General features: G+C 54.7%; 1 protein-coding gene across 1 annotated transcript in view; it reads right to left on the bottom strand.

Moving 5' to 3' along the window:
- Positions 1-14,992, bottom strand: part of TBX21 (T-box transcription factor 21) — a 34,899-nt gene extending 19,907 nt beyond the window's left edge. The window contains exon 1 of the mRNA XM_030541647.1: positions 13,989-14,992. Within this exon, the coding sequence (XP_030397507.1) occupies positions 13,989-14,557 (569 nt within the window). The 5' untranslated portion in view covers positions 14,558-14,992. The remainder of the gene's footprint in view (positions 1-13,988) is intronic.
- Positions 14,993-15,375: the final 383 nt, after the last annotated feature.

Here is a 15,375-nt window from a genome sequence, read left to right as displayed (position 1 = left end):
GGGGGCAGTTGGATGGGGCAGAGGTTCTGGGAGTAGGGGGCAGTCAGGGGACAGGGGGCGGTTGGATAGGTGTGGGAATCCCGGGGAGCCTGCCAGGAGGCAGGGATGTGGACAGGGGTCAGGGCAGTCAGGGAACAGTGAGAAAGGGGGGTTGGATGGGCCAGGGGTTCTGTGGGGGTGGTCAGGGGATGGGGAGTGGGGGGGTTGGATAGGAGTGGGAGTCCTGGGGGGCCTGTTGGGGAGCGGTTGGGTGGATAGGGGTCAGGGCAGTCAAGGGACAGAGAATGGGGAGGTTGGATAGGGGGTGAAGTCCCAGGGGGGCAGTTAGGGGTGGGGGGTCTCAGGAGGGGGGCAGGAGGTTCTGAGGGGGGCAGTCAGGGAGTGGGAAGTGGGAGGGGTCAGATAGGGGGCAGGGACCAGGCTTTTTGGGGAGGCACAGCCTTCCCTACCCGGCTCTCCATACAGTTTTCCAACCCTGATGTGGCCCTCGGGCCAAAGTTTGCCCACCCCTGATCTAGGGGGTCGATCCCAGCTGCTGATAAACTTTCCAGGAGTGGGGGAGCATAAAATACCCCGGGCGAACCAATGGCACCCGACGAGAAGTCCCTTGTTCCCCCCCAGCTCGGCCACAGGGGCGTGGAGAAGCCTGACCCCTAGTGGGTGCACTAGAGGGGTGCATGGCTGAGCTAGCGCAGCAGAACCGTGTCTCCTCGCAGCCCCTACTAAGAGCAATTCTTATTTATTTGCAGATGGTCTCTATGGCAAGGGACTGACTGCATCAGTGGGGACTGGCCTGGAGAAGGAAGAAGAGCTAAAGGAAATCTCCTCCCATCCCTGGCACAGGCGACTTCACTTCTTCCCAAAACACAGTTGCCTGGTTTTAATCCCAGAGGTGTCAGAAGATCAGGCTAAGCCAGATCCCAGAGCACACGGGCAGGGGCAGGAGGCCCAGGAGCCATTCACCTCTCATTAAGCGGGTCTTTCACCTTGCTCTTCTTTCAACAGCTCTGTCTCCACCTCAGCTCATCTGAGCAGGAACCTTCCTTCCTTCTGACTCCCCTGAAAATGGATTCCCAGCTCAGAACTGGTCTCCTCTGCATGCTAACGCCATGTTGCAATTACCCCAGAGCACGGTCCCACCTTGGATGGCTGTAGGAACTCCAACTCCCCTAGTGGGGTCAATGGAAGCATCCCTGCCCCAGCCCAGCCACATCTACACCAGGGGCTAGGTCAGCCGAGCCCTCAGCGGGGTGAATTTTTCATACCCGAGAGCTGTGGCTAAGTCAATCAAGATTTTTAATGTTACTCAGACCGCTGCTACCCCAGTGGAATGTGGAGTGGCCCCGCTGTCTTCAGCGGACACAGAGTCTCAATCTCCTCCCTGCAAGATCCAGAACAGCGCCACCGACTTTACAAGACTAACTTTCCCACTCCGCTCTACGTCCACTGCCTCTGAGAGTTGGGGTTGATTCCGTCCCTGCGCCACGTCCCTCTACCCTTGACTTCTCTCTCTTTGCAAGATCCCAGCCCTGGCAGCCCCCAGCCCTGGCCAAACCCAGCACCTGCTTCCTCCACTCCTGCCCTTGTGCCTCTGGCAGAAATCCTGTGACCTTGTGGGCCTTCCTCCATCGCGCTGCCATCCTCTCCTCCTTCAGTTCTGCCCTTTCTCTACCAAGCAACCTTGCCTCTCCAACCTGGCCGACTCCCATGCCTGCAAATCCAGTTGCTTGGACTCCTTCCTCAACCCCCACTCCCCACTTCTCCCGCTTCATAGGATTTCCCCACTTTCTCCCTGCCAGCCAGGCGCCAAAACGCAGCTCTCTCTCCAGACCCTCCCATCCAGGCTAGGTATAAATCTTGCCAGTTCTTTCTGCAGAACCTCCCTAAGGGCTAGCTGGTGACAACGCACCATGTCGACGGGGGAAGAGCTCTCCCGTCGGCATGATAAACCCAACCTCCGCGAGAGGCAGCAGCTCTGTCGTCGGGAGACGCTCTCCTGCCAGCACAGCCCTGGCCACACCCGCGCACAAGGGGACGGCTTAGTCACACATTGTCTACACTACAGATAACCACGTCAATCAGGGGTGTGAAAAATCCACACCCGGCACGAGGCAGTTCTACCGACCTAACCCCCCTTATAGACAGCGCTGTGACACACCTCGGGGAGGTGGGTTCACTACACCGACGGGAGAAGCCACGGCCTGGCCTCTCCATCTGTGCAGCTAAAACTCTCACCATCTCGTGGCTTCGACCAATGCAGGCTTGCTCTGCGCCACCCCGTTCAGACTGCTGCTGCAAAGAACATCACTGACCACCCCACCGCTCTCTCTGGATCTCTCCCCGGCTCCCCCTTTCTCCAGCACTTCAAACATGAGTGATTTGCCTTTCCTTTCAATTCTCGGCCTTCAAGGCCTGTCCCCACCCTAACCACCATCTCCTTGAAATGTCAGCTCCCTGCAGGGGTGCCAGCCCCCCCCCACGCCGATGTGTTACATTTTCAAACAAGCCCCTCTGTGCTCTCCCCCATGCTGCCCCAGTAAACACCCCCGATGCCACCTCCTTGGCCATCTTCTTAGTGGCCTTCACTCTGCTGACGAAGGGGAATTTTGTTCTCCTACAATTCCCTCAACTCTCTTTTGCCTCGATCCTACAAAAATCTTGACACTGGCGAGGCAGCTGGTGCCAGTCCCTCGTACGCCCCCACCGGCACCCAGCCGCTGTCTCTTGGACCCTCTTTCTGTTCGGTGTTGGTGAAGCCCCTAGCGCAATGGGGCTGTGATCCTCCGTGTGGGCTCTGCCTCCCCCACCCCACCCCTGGATGCTATTATCCTACAAACACCATCCAGCCCTGATCTCAGCTTAACCATGACGAGCAAGATCGGCCGGTGGAAATCAAAGCAGTTCCATTGATTTCCACAGAGCTAGGCCGATTTACACCAGCTGGGGATCTGGCCCAGATGACAACAGATTCCCCAAGCCAGAGTGAACCCCCCCCGGAGACACAGGTTAAAGGGCCTGGACCAGGGTTAATTTCTTGGCAGGACTTCAGGGCAGGTTTGGGGATGTGACACCCGCCGCTGCTTTGCATCATTGCAATACTTCCAAGCATTGGCGGGGGAGTGGGGGGAGATGAGAGGGTTGGGGAAGGTGCATGTGCACTGGAGATAAAAGTCCCACTGTGCTGTAATGTTGCATTAGCATCAGCAGGAGCTATGAGCAGGCAGGGACCGGCCTCCCGTTTTCAGCGTCTCCTGCTTTTTCCTAAGGGGATCGGAGCGGGGTCAGGAAAAAAATTAACTGGCCCTGAGAACTGAGCATCTTCTGGCAACTGAGTCACATTTTCCACAGAGGGCTGGTGGATCGCAGCCAGCATGGGTTCAGCCCACCTGCTGCCTTGCTGGGAGGCAGCAGGGCACGGAGGGAGGGCATTTCCGAGAAGGGGGGGAACATTCTGCCCACGAGACCCGACACCAATGAGACTCAGGAGGAGGCTGCCCCATGGGAGAACCAGCCTCTCTCCGCACAACGAAAGCGCATCAGCGGGCCAGCCTGTTCCAGGAGAGGGGAGAGACTAGGTGCAGGGGCCATCTGTGTGTTCAGCATTTGTACAGCACCGAGCACAGCAGGGGGCTGGTCCAGGACTGGCTGATCCCCAGCAAATAGTCTAATTGTTCTCCCCTCCTCACCATGCCCCCCTTGGGCTGCAACAGGGGCAGGCCCAAGCACCAGATAGTCTGGGGTAGTCTGCAGGAGGGACCCCATGTGGGGTGACTAGATATCCCAATTTTATAGGGACAGTCCTAATTTTGGGGTCTTTTTCTCACATAGGCACCTATTACCCCCCACCTCCTGTCCTGATTTTTGACCTCTCTCTCTGGTCAGCCTAACCCCATGGATGTGCCTGGGGAAGAGGCAGAGAGATTGTCATGCAGCAGACACCTCCAAGGGAAGCTACCTGGATCCAGCTCATGGGAATGTCCCGACACATCGAAAGGCCGGACAGGTCGGCCCGTAGAGTGCGAGAGGGGGAGTTTGGAACATGGTCTCTCTTTCTCTGTGGATCCCAATCTCACCCCAACTTCAGTGGGAATTCTGGGGGGCAGGAGGGAGGCCCAGCCAAATGATAAGGCACATTCTCCTCCTTAGATCTCATCTGTGTTAGAACTAACATGCTAAGGACCAGGTCCTCAGCTGGTGTAAATCCACTGACTTCAGAGCTAGGCTTATTTACACCTCACCCACTGGGGAACTGGCCTTCGGGCCATGTGGTGTCCCCCCTATACCATTAATTGCCTGTCTACTACTCTGAGAAAGAAAATCATCTGTCACGCTGGGGACGCCAGCCAGCAATGCTATTTCTGCTTGGTCAGAGCAGCCCACAGCTCCAGCCCAGGACCTATGTCCTCGCCCCATATGTTCACCTAAGGCCTTTGAGGCTCTCAAGCTAGACCTGGTAGGGGGCTGAGCCTTCTGGGAGCAGGGGCCCATCCCCTCCTCAGATCAGAGGCCGCCTTCAAGATCCAGATCACCACCATGGTGGCTTCCCTTTTCTTTTAGCTTCTTTCCCCCCGTGGAAGGAGCAATTTTGTTTGTTTTCCACCTAGGTCTGAGCCCAAACCTTCCTCCTCGAACAGCCCCAAGCTTTGGGGCAGACCAGATTCCATCTCCCATATATAGCTTCCCAGGACATCACTGTTCTTACTTACTATTCACCCCACTGCTAAGTGTCGCACAAACAGACCCAAAAGATGGTCTCCGACAGCTTACACCCGATGGGTTCACTCTCATTTTAAAGTCACTGTCCTAAAAATTTTCCAGTGGGCCCCAGAGGGAGGGCTCCAGAAAACAAATACAAAAATTAAAAACCTGTCTGTGAAACAAAGGCAGGACCCAGCTCATGTTCTGTTCCACCAGTTCTCATGGGTAGGGTGGGATGGCTTCTTTGTGGGAAGAGGAGTTCAGCGTAAATAAAAAATGGTACTAAAAGAATGAGATGACTCAAAATTGTTCTTTTGGGACTTAAGGAACACAATGCCAGGAGGCCTCCATTCAGCAAAGCACTCGATCACCTGCTTAAAGTTAAGCGCGTGCTTTGAAGTCCCATCGAGCTGAAGATCTCTGCTGAATCAGAGCCCTCGTTAGGACAAAACAGTGCAGCAAAGGCGGGCGTAATCGGCACTGGAAGAAACAGGCATCACCAGAGCCGATCAGACCCTCATGATCCAATTAGTCGGGCTCTGAGACCCAGTCTACACGGCAATCAGAGGTGTGATCGCAGCACGTGACCATGCCGGAACTCGCTTTAATCTCGTTAGCTCAGGCAGCAACAGCAGTGAAGCCACAGCAGCATGGGCTAGCCACCCAAGGGTCCCGCCACCCAAGGGTCCCGAGTGAGTTTGTACGGCCCACGCTGCTCCGATATCAAAGACAGCTACATTAAAGCTAACTCAGGTGTGTCTACGTATGCTGCTATCACACCTCCAACCACGGAATGGCCAAGATGCTGCGGCTGAAGATGCAAGAAACTCTCACGATAATTTAGGCAGGGCTCTGCTAATACGGTGATGGGTGCTATGGGGAAAGACTGAAGAAGAAATTGAGCAGGTTATTCAATAGCTATTTCCAGTGCTTGATTAGCCCTTAAATATGAAGGATTTAAAGCACTTACGCTGTTTATCCTGCCTAATATAACTGTGGGCATTCGCTGGTTGTTAGTTTTGCCATTATTGCAGAAATGGCATTGATCTCCCTGAGCGTGAGCATGGCACTTCCCTCTCTGTCTGACAAGGAATAAAGGAGACATTCCAATAAACGGGCCAGGTTATCTCAGGGCCACCCAGGGCGCGAGGCGAGTCGGGGCAATTTGCCCCAGGCCCTGGGCCCCACGAGCCCTGGCCCGGCAGCAGTCCGGGTCTTAGGCGGCATTTCGGCGGTCTTCAGTGGCATTTCGGTGGCGGAGGCCCCTTTAGTGCTACCAAAGACACGGAGCGACTGATGGGCCCCCCGCCACCGAAACGCCACTGAAGACCCGGATCGCCGCCGGGTGAGTACAAGCACTGCAACTCCCCCGCTTTGCCCCAGATTCCCTGAATCCTCTGGGCGGCACTGAGTTATCCACGGAGCTAAAGTGGCACTGCTGCGTGGGCCGCCACGGAGAGAAATCATTTTACGCCGCCTCAGAATCTCGCCCAGCAGTACCGCCCCCCAAAAGGTTTATAAATAAATATATTTCACATTTAAGCAAGTTTCGGGTGCGTGGGGACTTTGATGTGGTTGGAATTTTAATCTGTTACTCTGCAGGGGACTGTTTTACCTCCAGCGGCAAATATCAGGTAGAACATCGAAAGAGGAATGCTTTAAGACCCTAATTTCTAGCATGTATCTGAGGACTGACATATAGAAAAAGCCCTGGCTTAAGCCACCAGCAAAGACTGGCCACCGCTTGGAAGCCAGGGCCATATTGTCTCAATATCAAGGCACTACCTTGGAGCTGATCGACACAGATTTTATACTGATACCGCTACGTCAGTTAGGAGACTGGTTTTTTTTTTAATTGATCAAGTTATAGCAATACAACTCCTACCATGCATGCAGTTATACGGATACAAAAAAGTGACTCAGGTCACATCTACGCTACAGACATCCGCTGGCATATCCATTGCAGGCAGGGGTATGAAGAGGTGTGACTGCCGGACAAAACACAGCTGTGCTAGCAAAAGCCCCTAGTGTAAACAGAGTCATATTGCCAAAATTGTGCTTTTGCTGGCACAGAATATTTTGCTCTATGGGGCTGGAATAAACTATACCTGTAAAACCTTCCAAGCGTAGATCTGGCTTCACACTGGTATCTTTTATTTCCCTATCCCATATGGGACTAGTTATGCCGGTATAAAGCACCTTTATATTGCTATAACTGCATCCACACTAGGGCGCTTGTATGAACTTAACTACACTGTTTTTGCGTTTAGACAGTCCTTGGGGGTCTCAAACAGACCTGTGCTCCATTGTGCTAGGCCCTATATAAACACACACAGTCCCTACCCCAAGGAGCTTGGTTTTTAAAAGGGTTGAAATGAGATCCTGGCCTTGCTGCTGTCAATGAGTGTTCTGCGGTTGACTTCAACTCAGGCAAGTTGTCACCTCATCAATTTTAAAATGACACATTCGATTGAAAGCATTGCTGCAGCCCTGTTGGGCTCTCTAATATCCTGGGACAAGGTGGGTGAGGTAGTATCTTTGATCAGACCAACTTCTGTTGGTGAGAAGGACAAGCTTCTGAGATTCATAGAGCTGAAAACGAGCTGTGTGTCTGTGTAGCTGAAAAGCTTGTCTCTTTCACCAAACTTGGTCCCATAAAAGATATTACCTCCCTCACCTCTGTCTCTTTAACATCTGATTTAAAAACAAACTAATATTGTTACAAGCAACACCTCAGGTTGATGAGGTTAATGAGAGGAAGTGGAGGGGAAAAAACCAAAACACACATTTCTGTATGTTTTTCTACATTGTTTACTTTGTGCATTTGACAGCACTCTGTGTCTTGTCAGTTTCACCATTTCCTCTGTTATAGTCAATTTCATAGTTTTCCCCTGTAGAGTCAATTTTCCCTGATTGTTGGTGTGGGTCTTTATACACACTACAGAGGAAAGAAAAATCTCTCTCCCCCCTCCTTCTCTACCTATATATAAGAAAACACGATCGTAAACACTGCAGGGGGATTCCAGGGTAGGGTGTGAAACCACTTTTAAATTCTTTGATTTAAATGGACAGGAGTTTGAGTTGATGGTGTCTGTCTAAGCAGCACATTCCTCTTTGATTTTGGTAGGGAATTCGGCTTAAAATTGACAGCACGACACCTGGAGCAACGGAGCTACTCTGAGGGCTTGTCTACACTTAGAACTCCACAGCGGCAGTGTGGCCGTTACCTGTGCCGATCGGTGTGGGTAATCCACCTGCCCTAGGTCACCAGAAGAATTCTTCCACACATCTAATGCTGTCTACATGGAGACTTCGATTTACCCAGCTCCGTCCCCTGGGGGATTTTTCACACCCCTGAGCAGTGTAGCTGAGTCGATCTAATTTGTAGGCCAGACCTGACATACAGATGAGGACCTGGTGCACAGCTTTTAGCTAAAGGTCAAGCTAAATTGTACTAGGAAGTTTGGGTTACTTTAAAGGTGCTTGCTTAGGAAAGGAGGTGGTTTATTGCTGCTACTTCTGTAAGAAACATGATTCCTGAAGGTGGGGGGACCCTCTGTCTAGGTTGCAATACACTGTTAGTTGCTCATACCTTCCCCAGCCTCGTACCACGCTATCGTACTGCTACACGAAGCTCAGGGTGGAGACCACAGGAGTGTGGTTCTGAAACAGAAGGGGGAGGAGTGGGCTGGGGCGAGGGCCACAGCTCGCTGCTAAGGATAGAAGATGGAAGGATCCGGGGCGGCGATGAGTCGTGAAGCAGTGACACAGGGAACGTGGAGGCAAGTGAGTGCGAGTGGAAGATTATGTAGGTGCTCTGGTGGAAGGATATTTTGGGGCCAATTTCAGAAGTGAGTAAGTCTGTCCAGAGGGAGACAGAGGCCTCTAGCCTGCCCTGCAGCTCAGTAAGTAAGTCTAAGGGAATCTCTGAGCACCTAAATCACCCATGCATAGGCCTTGCCTCTGAATCTGCCCTGTTAACAGGCATGTCCTAGTGATTTGGGTGGAAGGGCCTAGGATACAGGAGCAGGTGCAAAGGTGTGGAAATCAGTTGCCTAGTGCTGAGGTGGGACTCCATGGGGGGCCTTATTTACAAATACAGAGCCACAAAGCCTTGGGGGGGTAGGCGGGTCAGGTTTCCAGTGGGGGCAGCACTCAATGAGCATAAAATGGCCTAACTCCACTGACATCAATTTGCACCAGCCAAATATCTGATTTTCCCCCTCCCCAAAGCATCCACTCAGCACCTTTCCTGCTGGAGGAATGAGTTTTAGGATGGGATAGTCCAGGGTTCTCACCCTAGGTCTGCTGACTCCCTGTCTGGCTGGGACAGCACCAGCTTTCTGTGCCTCAGTTTTCCAGTCTGTAAAATGGGGATGATTCTACCGTCCCCACCGCAGTGCTACGAGGACTTCTCTCATAATGGACCAGTTTCACAACAGCACAGTTTGATGGTTAATGGGTTTGCTGAACCCCAGCCTTCTCCACCCCACCCCCGGCCCCTTTTCATCTCCTGAGCACACCACACAACACAGCCCTGCTTGCTCCCTCTGTTTAAAAAACACCCGTCATGGAGGGGCGGCGGGTGGGCTGCTGATTTCCTGAGTCGACTTGTCTCCCAATGAAGAGCCTGCCGCTGAGTCTGAGATGATGAAAGGGCGCAGAGCCACAATAACCACGGCCGTGCAAGAGACAGAAGAGTCAGGGAGACGCTGCTGCTGCTGCTCGCCTCTCCCCCACCCCGGCCCACTAATACCAACAAGGGAGAGAAAAGCTCTTTGCAGAGTAACATTGCACCAGCCAAGCCCAGCTGACTTCAGTGCACCTCATTTTACACGGAGGTCCAAAGACTCCAAGGAGAGTTTAGCCTCGAGGCCACTCTGTCTTTAGATTTATCTTGCACCAGGCCTGTGCAACTGTGCAAGCTGGTGCTTACACCAGTGCAACCCACCCTGGTAAACTGTACTAGTGCAAACCCAGTTTTGCACCAGCACATTAGTGGGGTTGCACCGGTGCCTCTGCCTCCATGAAGTTATGTCCCAGTCTAGACAAGCCCATAGCTAATAAAACTCAGGAAGGGGTCTCCAGCTTTGGCTGTCAGATTGCTGTTGTGTTCTCGTGGGGTAGGGCGCACTGTAGAAGTAACAGGGACAATCCCACGCCCTCTGGAAGGAAGGATCCGGCACCAGATTTGTCCTAGACGCCTGCTAAGAAGAAAAATTACTGTAGCAACAGGCCAACCCACGGTGGTGACTTTATAACGAGGAGCCAGGTTTGGGACAGAGGCCCAGTTCCCTCAAAGGTGTTTTAAGCACCTAACTCTCGCTGATTTCAACAGGCCTCAAACATCTGGGTCTGAGCCATGTCCAGTGAAACCATGGCTCCAGCGGATGCCAGATCAGCCTCTCGACCTGTAGTGTGTGTGAGCAAGAGAGAGATGGGTCCAAATGATTTCCCACAGCACCCGCTGCCAATGGGACCCGGCTTCTCCAGTGCTTTCACCTTCCAGCACACACACAGTTCCTGTGGGCCAGTCTGAGATGATTTAAGTATCCTCCAAAAGGGAAGGAGCTAACTGTTAAGCACCCCATTTCAGGGGGAGCGCAGATAGGCTCTGCCCTGTGTAATTACACACACACAGAAACACACACACACACACACACAGAAACGCACACACACGCTCTCTCTGCTGGAGTTCCCCCAAACTCAGGGGTCTTAGTCAATGTCAGACCATTAGTGCAGAACACCATAGTGCTTTCTCGTAAGGGTGTGACCTGCCTTGGCAGGAGTTGGCCTGAAAAGACAGCCACACTCCATGCACAGCCTGGCTTGTTTCATGGTCGTATTTGGGCGACAGCGGATTTCAAGGAGCAGCCCAGGGGACACTCAGGTTGGATCCACAGGGAACCCCACAAATGCAAGCCTAGCTGAGCGACTGCCATGGAGCACCAAGCAGATCCCTCTGTTCCTCCCCAAAATTCGTAGTGCTGGGGAAGTAATGGGCTTCCCTTCACTCTAAAGCCCCATCGGAACCTGATTCTTTGCTATTCAGATTGTAATCAGCCCAATAGTGGTGACAGGGCGGGGTAAGACTTAGAGACCAATGAGTAACTCCTGAAACCAATAGAGACCGAATCTCTAAAGCAATAAAATCCTAAGTCTGGGGGAGGGGGATATTTTAGGGCCCGATCCTGCTCCCCTTGAAACCAACATTGGTTGTGTCACTGATTTCAATGGTGGCAGGATCGGGCCCATGATTATGGAAGACGTTTGGGCTGGGTGTCAATTTGGCCATATCCAGATGAAAGGGATCTGACTTTCAGTCGGCACGGACCCACCCCTGGCTCTGAGAGAATGAAGCCCCCTTTCAGAAATCACAAGTGAGGTGCACAAAAATCTTTAGCCACTTTCAAAAATCCCGGCCTACACATTCACACAGCACCGTTACAGAAGAAGGATCTCAAAGCACTATCAAAACCAACCAGCTTCACAGACCAGGGGCCCCGATCCTGCTCCCCCTGAAGTCAATGGCAAAAGACGCCAATCTAGTGCCAGGACAACAGGACTGGGCCCTCTCTACACGTGAATCATTTTAAGCCCCTCTGGAATGCAGCCACCTCTGGACGGTGTTTGTTTAACACCCCACAGCAACAGATTAATTTAACGCAACATATTTGATTTAGTGAAAGGCTCAGAGGGGTGGAATTAACTATGCGAATGCATCCTATGTGCAGTTAAAACTCATTTGGAAGGGGGTTAGTTCTGGGCTCAGGGGAAAGAGGAAGCTGTTTCTTCTGGTGATATTTTAGTAGGTTTCTATATGACCCCAGCAGTGGAAAAAAAGAAAATCTCAGATGCTGAAAATTGATCAAATATGTTCCACCCCCAATCTGAATTTAAATTTCCAGAGAAACCGAGTCACTGGGGTTTGCAGGCAGAGAAGGGAATTGAAAGAGTACTAGCCAGGGTTTTCTAGCTCCAGGTGCTTTTGGATCTATCGGGTTGATATTTTTTTCTTTCTTTCCTTCCCCTTCCCTGTCCCTTGATAGTGATGGTATGTAACTGAATTGCCCGAGTGCTTCACAGAGGGCATGCTCCACAGGACTGCAGGCCTGGAAGCCTGCGTGGGAAATGAACCGGCCTTAACACGTTTAGACTTTCAACACATTAAGCAGGTTGGTTTCAGCATCAAAGTGACACCATCTGTCTGGGCCAAAGAAAGAAAAAGCTGAAAGGTGCGGAGACCTCCTGGGTGAAAAGGAGATGCCCCCTCACAGCAGCAGCCCAATCCACCGGATCAGGTCTGAGTTTTAGCCGTTTCTGAAGCTCTGTTCTGCACAGATCTGCAGCGGCAGCTCCAGCTTTTAGTAAGTTATTAAAAAGCATCTTCTAAAATGCATTAACCCCAGCAGAGGAGGTGAGACAGCACCTAAACAGGAGGCAGGTTAGATTAAAAAGAAGGGGTCAGATCCCTCGCTGGGGCAAATTGGCACGGCAATAGGGAAGTTGATGGAGCTCTGCTGATTTACACCAGCGGGGGGGGGGGGGGGAATCCAGTCCAGCGTGTGTGCATCCGCCTGTTAAACGGACATTGAAATATGACTGTGCCTGCGAGGAAGCAGCCCACAGCTTAAAGAACAAATACAGCACCGCTCCCAGGCCCCAAGATGAGCACGCTCGACACCTCCCAGGACTAGGCCCTGATTTTGTAGCACCTCTTCGGGTGCAGAAGAGACACAGGCAGACTGTGATCTGTGATGGTATGGACGCACAGGCGGCCCTGGGTGAAACATGCCTGACACCTTCACAGACCCTACACCCACTGGATCAGAATGGTAGGACTGGAAGAGACCTCCAGAGGTCATCTCCTCCTGTCCCCTGCGCTCATGGCCAGGCTGCATATGATCTGAAATCAGAAGCCCTCCTGCCACTGGGCTTCAGACGCAGGCAGACGGGGCTACCATAGAGCAAAGTGTCCCCCGTCTGCAGCATGGGGAAAAGCTGGGAGGTGGTGGGGGCTGCTGAGGTGGAATTCATGTTAGTCAAGGGCTTGGAGGCAACTGGGCCAAAGATGGGCATTCATTATACCACTACAGCATTTGGCCCTAGGTTGTCATCATCGTGATTATTAAAGACCTGCAGCATTTCCAGCTGATAAGCCTGGGAAAGGAGGACAGGGTTTTAGTGTCTGCTAAAACCCTGGCTTCCCGTGACTCTGATCATGTACTGCCTGGGGACCCTGACTGGTCAGGACCCCTGGCACGGATTCAAATGGTTTCTCTCGGCTTGCTGAGCTCTGCTGGCACGCTATCTGAGCGAGCCTGCCACAGGAACCAGAGAGGAAACAGCAGCTGCCCGGTGGCTCACAACCTGCCCAGTCATTCTTGTGCGGACTTGGCCCTGTGAGGTGCCAAAGACCCTGAGAGTACCTGGCCTGAGAGTGTCCAGCGGGCACCAGCGGCCGAGGACTGCCGGGCACCCAAGCAGAAATACAGGGTGGGAGCCGGCAGAGCGGCTCCGAGATGGCCAGGCACACAGCTTGGAGCCCTCACTCAGAAAGACAAGAGATTAGAGAGAGAAGAGAAAGCCAGTGTGTGTGTGCCGGGGGGAGATCCAAGTATAACACACACGATCCCTTGTCAAGGCCAGATTTTGGTCTCCGTCCCAGCGGTGAAAAGGCAAAGAGTAACCCCCGTGCACTTCACTTAGAACTAGTTTTACCCTAGTCGCTGTGAGACTCAGCCAGACCCCAGGAGGCCACCCGGTCTGTGCCGGGCGCTGCGCAACCACAGCCCGAGACTCCGGCTTTGCACCGGAGGGGCTGAGATCCGGACCGGGGGGCCTGCTGGCATTTCATTCCCCCGAAGGACTTACCGATCCGGCAGGTGTCAAAGAGCCAAGGGTGCCGAGAACAACGCCCGGGATTTGCAGACACGCAGCGAGCCAGGCCCCCCTCCCCACCCCGGACCCGCGCCCTACAGCCCCTTTGCGCCCCGCGGTGTCCCACTCGGGCAGGTAGGGGCTGGGCGCACGGCGGGGAGAGGAGCCCTGGCTCTCTCCAGAGAAGTTTTAGGACTTGGCTGGCGAGGCCGGGGTGAGCCTAGCAATGGGATCGCGTTAGGGGGAGACGACGAGCGGGCTCCAGGTCTCCACCGCCCCCCCCCACACTAAATTTGGGGGAGTCCCGATCTCCCCACCACCTTCAGCAGACACGCTCCCGCCCTTGTAGGGGAGCACCCGTCCCCAGCCCGCCGCCCGGAGGGTCCCGGGCCCCCCTGCCCCGGCCTCACCTGCCCTGCTTGGTGATGATCATCTCGGTCTGGTGCTTGTGGAACTTGGCCCAGAGCGGGTAGTTGTTCAGCATCACCTGGACCTTGCCGGCGAGCTGGTAGCCGGGCACCGGGTAGAGCGGGCCCCGGGGGAACACGTGCTGCACGGCGCCCGGGTAGCAGCCTTCCCCCGCCGCCGGGCTCGGGTAGAGCTCGCCGCCGCCCGGGTAGAGCTCGCCGGGAGGCAGCGCGAAGCCGTGGCTGCCCGGCTGGGCGGCGGCGGGCGGCGGCTGGGCTCGGTAGGCGGAGCAGCTGTTCAGGGCCGGGCTGAGGAAGCGGCCGGTGGCCGGGGCGCTCCCGGGGAAGCCCCCGGGGACCAGCGGGGGGCTGTAGGGCAGGCTCAGCGGGCAGCCCTCCGGAGCCGGGGCGTCGGGGAAGTAGAACCGCTCCGGGACGCCCATCTTCAGCTCGGCCGGCTCCTTGGCCCCCGGCAGATCCAGCGGCTCCTTGGCAAAACTTTGGCTGTCGGTGCCATTCAGCATGGTGAGCGCGGGGCTGCTGGCTCCGGAGGCTGGGTCCAGGGCTCCCATCGACTTGCCAGGCGAGGCGGGGTGGGGGTGTTTGCGGGGGGGGGGGAGATCAGCCCCCTCCCCTGCCTCAGCAACTCATCCGGGTCGTGCAAAAAATAAAATCAAAAGCGGGACACCCGCCGGCAACCAAACTCTGGGCTGCGCTCGCCCCGCAGCTCCCGGCCCGACTTCAGCGGCGGCTGAGTCCGTTTCACACGCGGGGCCGGGGCTCCATCGCCGGGCCGGGCACGCCAGGAGCAAAGGCAGCAGAACCCCCCTGCCCCCGGCCAAGCTCGGTTTGTACAAAATCCTCCTAACTAAAGAGCCCGCTGGGTTCCAGGGGGCGGGGGGGAGTTTCCCCCGACACCTCCCCTCTTTCCAAGGGTCACCCGAAGGGGGGGGGATTTCCCCCCACTCCTGGGAGCTGCCTCGTCTGCCCCGCTCCGTCACTCCACCTGCTCCATCCTCTGCCTCCAAGAGCCACTCTGGCCTCCCTCTTATTAAAAGCAGCGGCACTTGGGGCTGCGAGGCTCCGCCCCCTCCCGTGATGGCCACGCCCCCTTGGAGGCACCTCCCATTGTGAACAGGGACTTGGGATGGGGGAGAGGGACTGTCCAGCCAGAGGGGAAAAGGGAATTTAGGGCCCCGATCCTGCCAGCACAGATGCATGTGCTCCACTAGACTCATAGAACATCAGGGTTGGAAGGGACCTCAGGAGGCCATCTAGTCCAACCCCCTGCTCAAAGCAGGACCTAATCCCAGGGCCGCCCAGAGGGGGAGGGCAAGGGGGGCAATTTGCCCCAGGCCCTGGGCCCCACAGGGGCCCTGCGAGCCCTGCC

This window comes from Gopherus evgoodei, chromosome 23, assembly GCF_007399415.2.
Source record: "Gopherus evgoodei ecotype Sinaloan lineage chromosome 23, rGopEvg1_v1.p, whole genome shotgun sequence".
Classification (NCBI taxonomy): Eukaryota; Metazoa; Chordata; order Testudines; family Testudinidae; genus Gopherus; species Gopherus evgoodei.
Note: the sequence above shows the minus strand (reverse complement) of the source record. Positions and strands in the feature narration are given on the sequence as shown.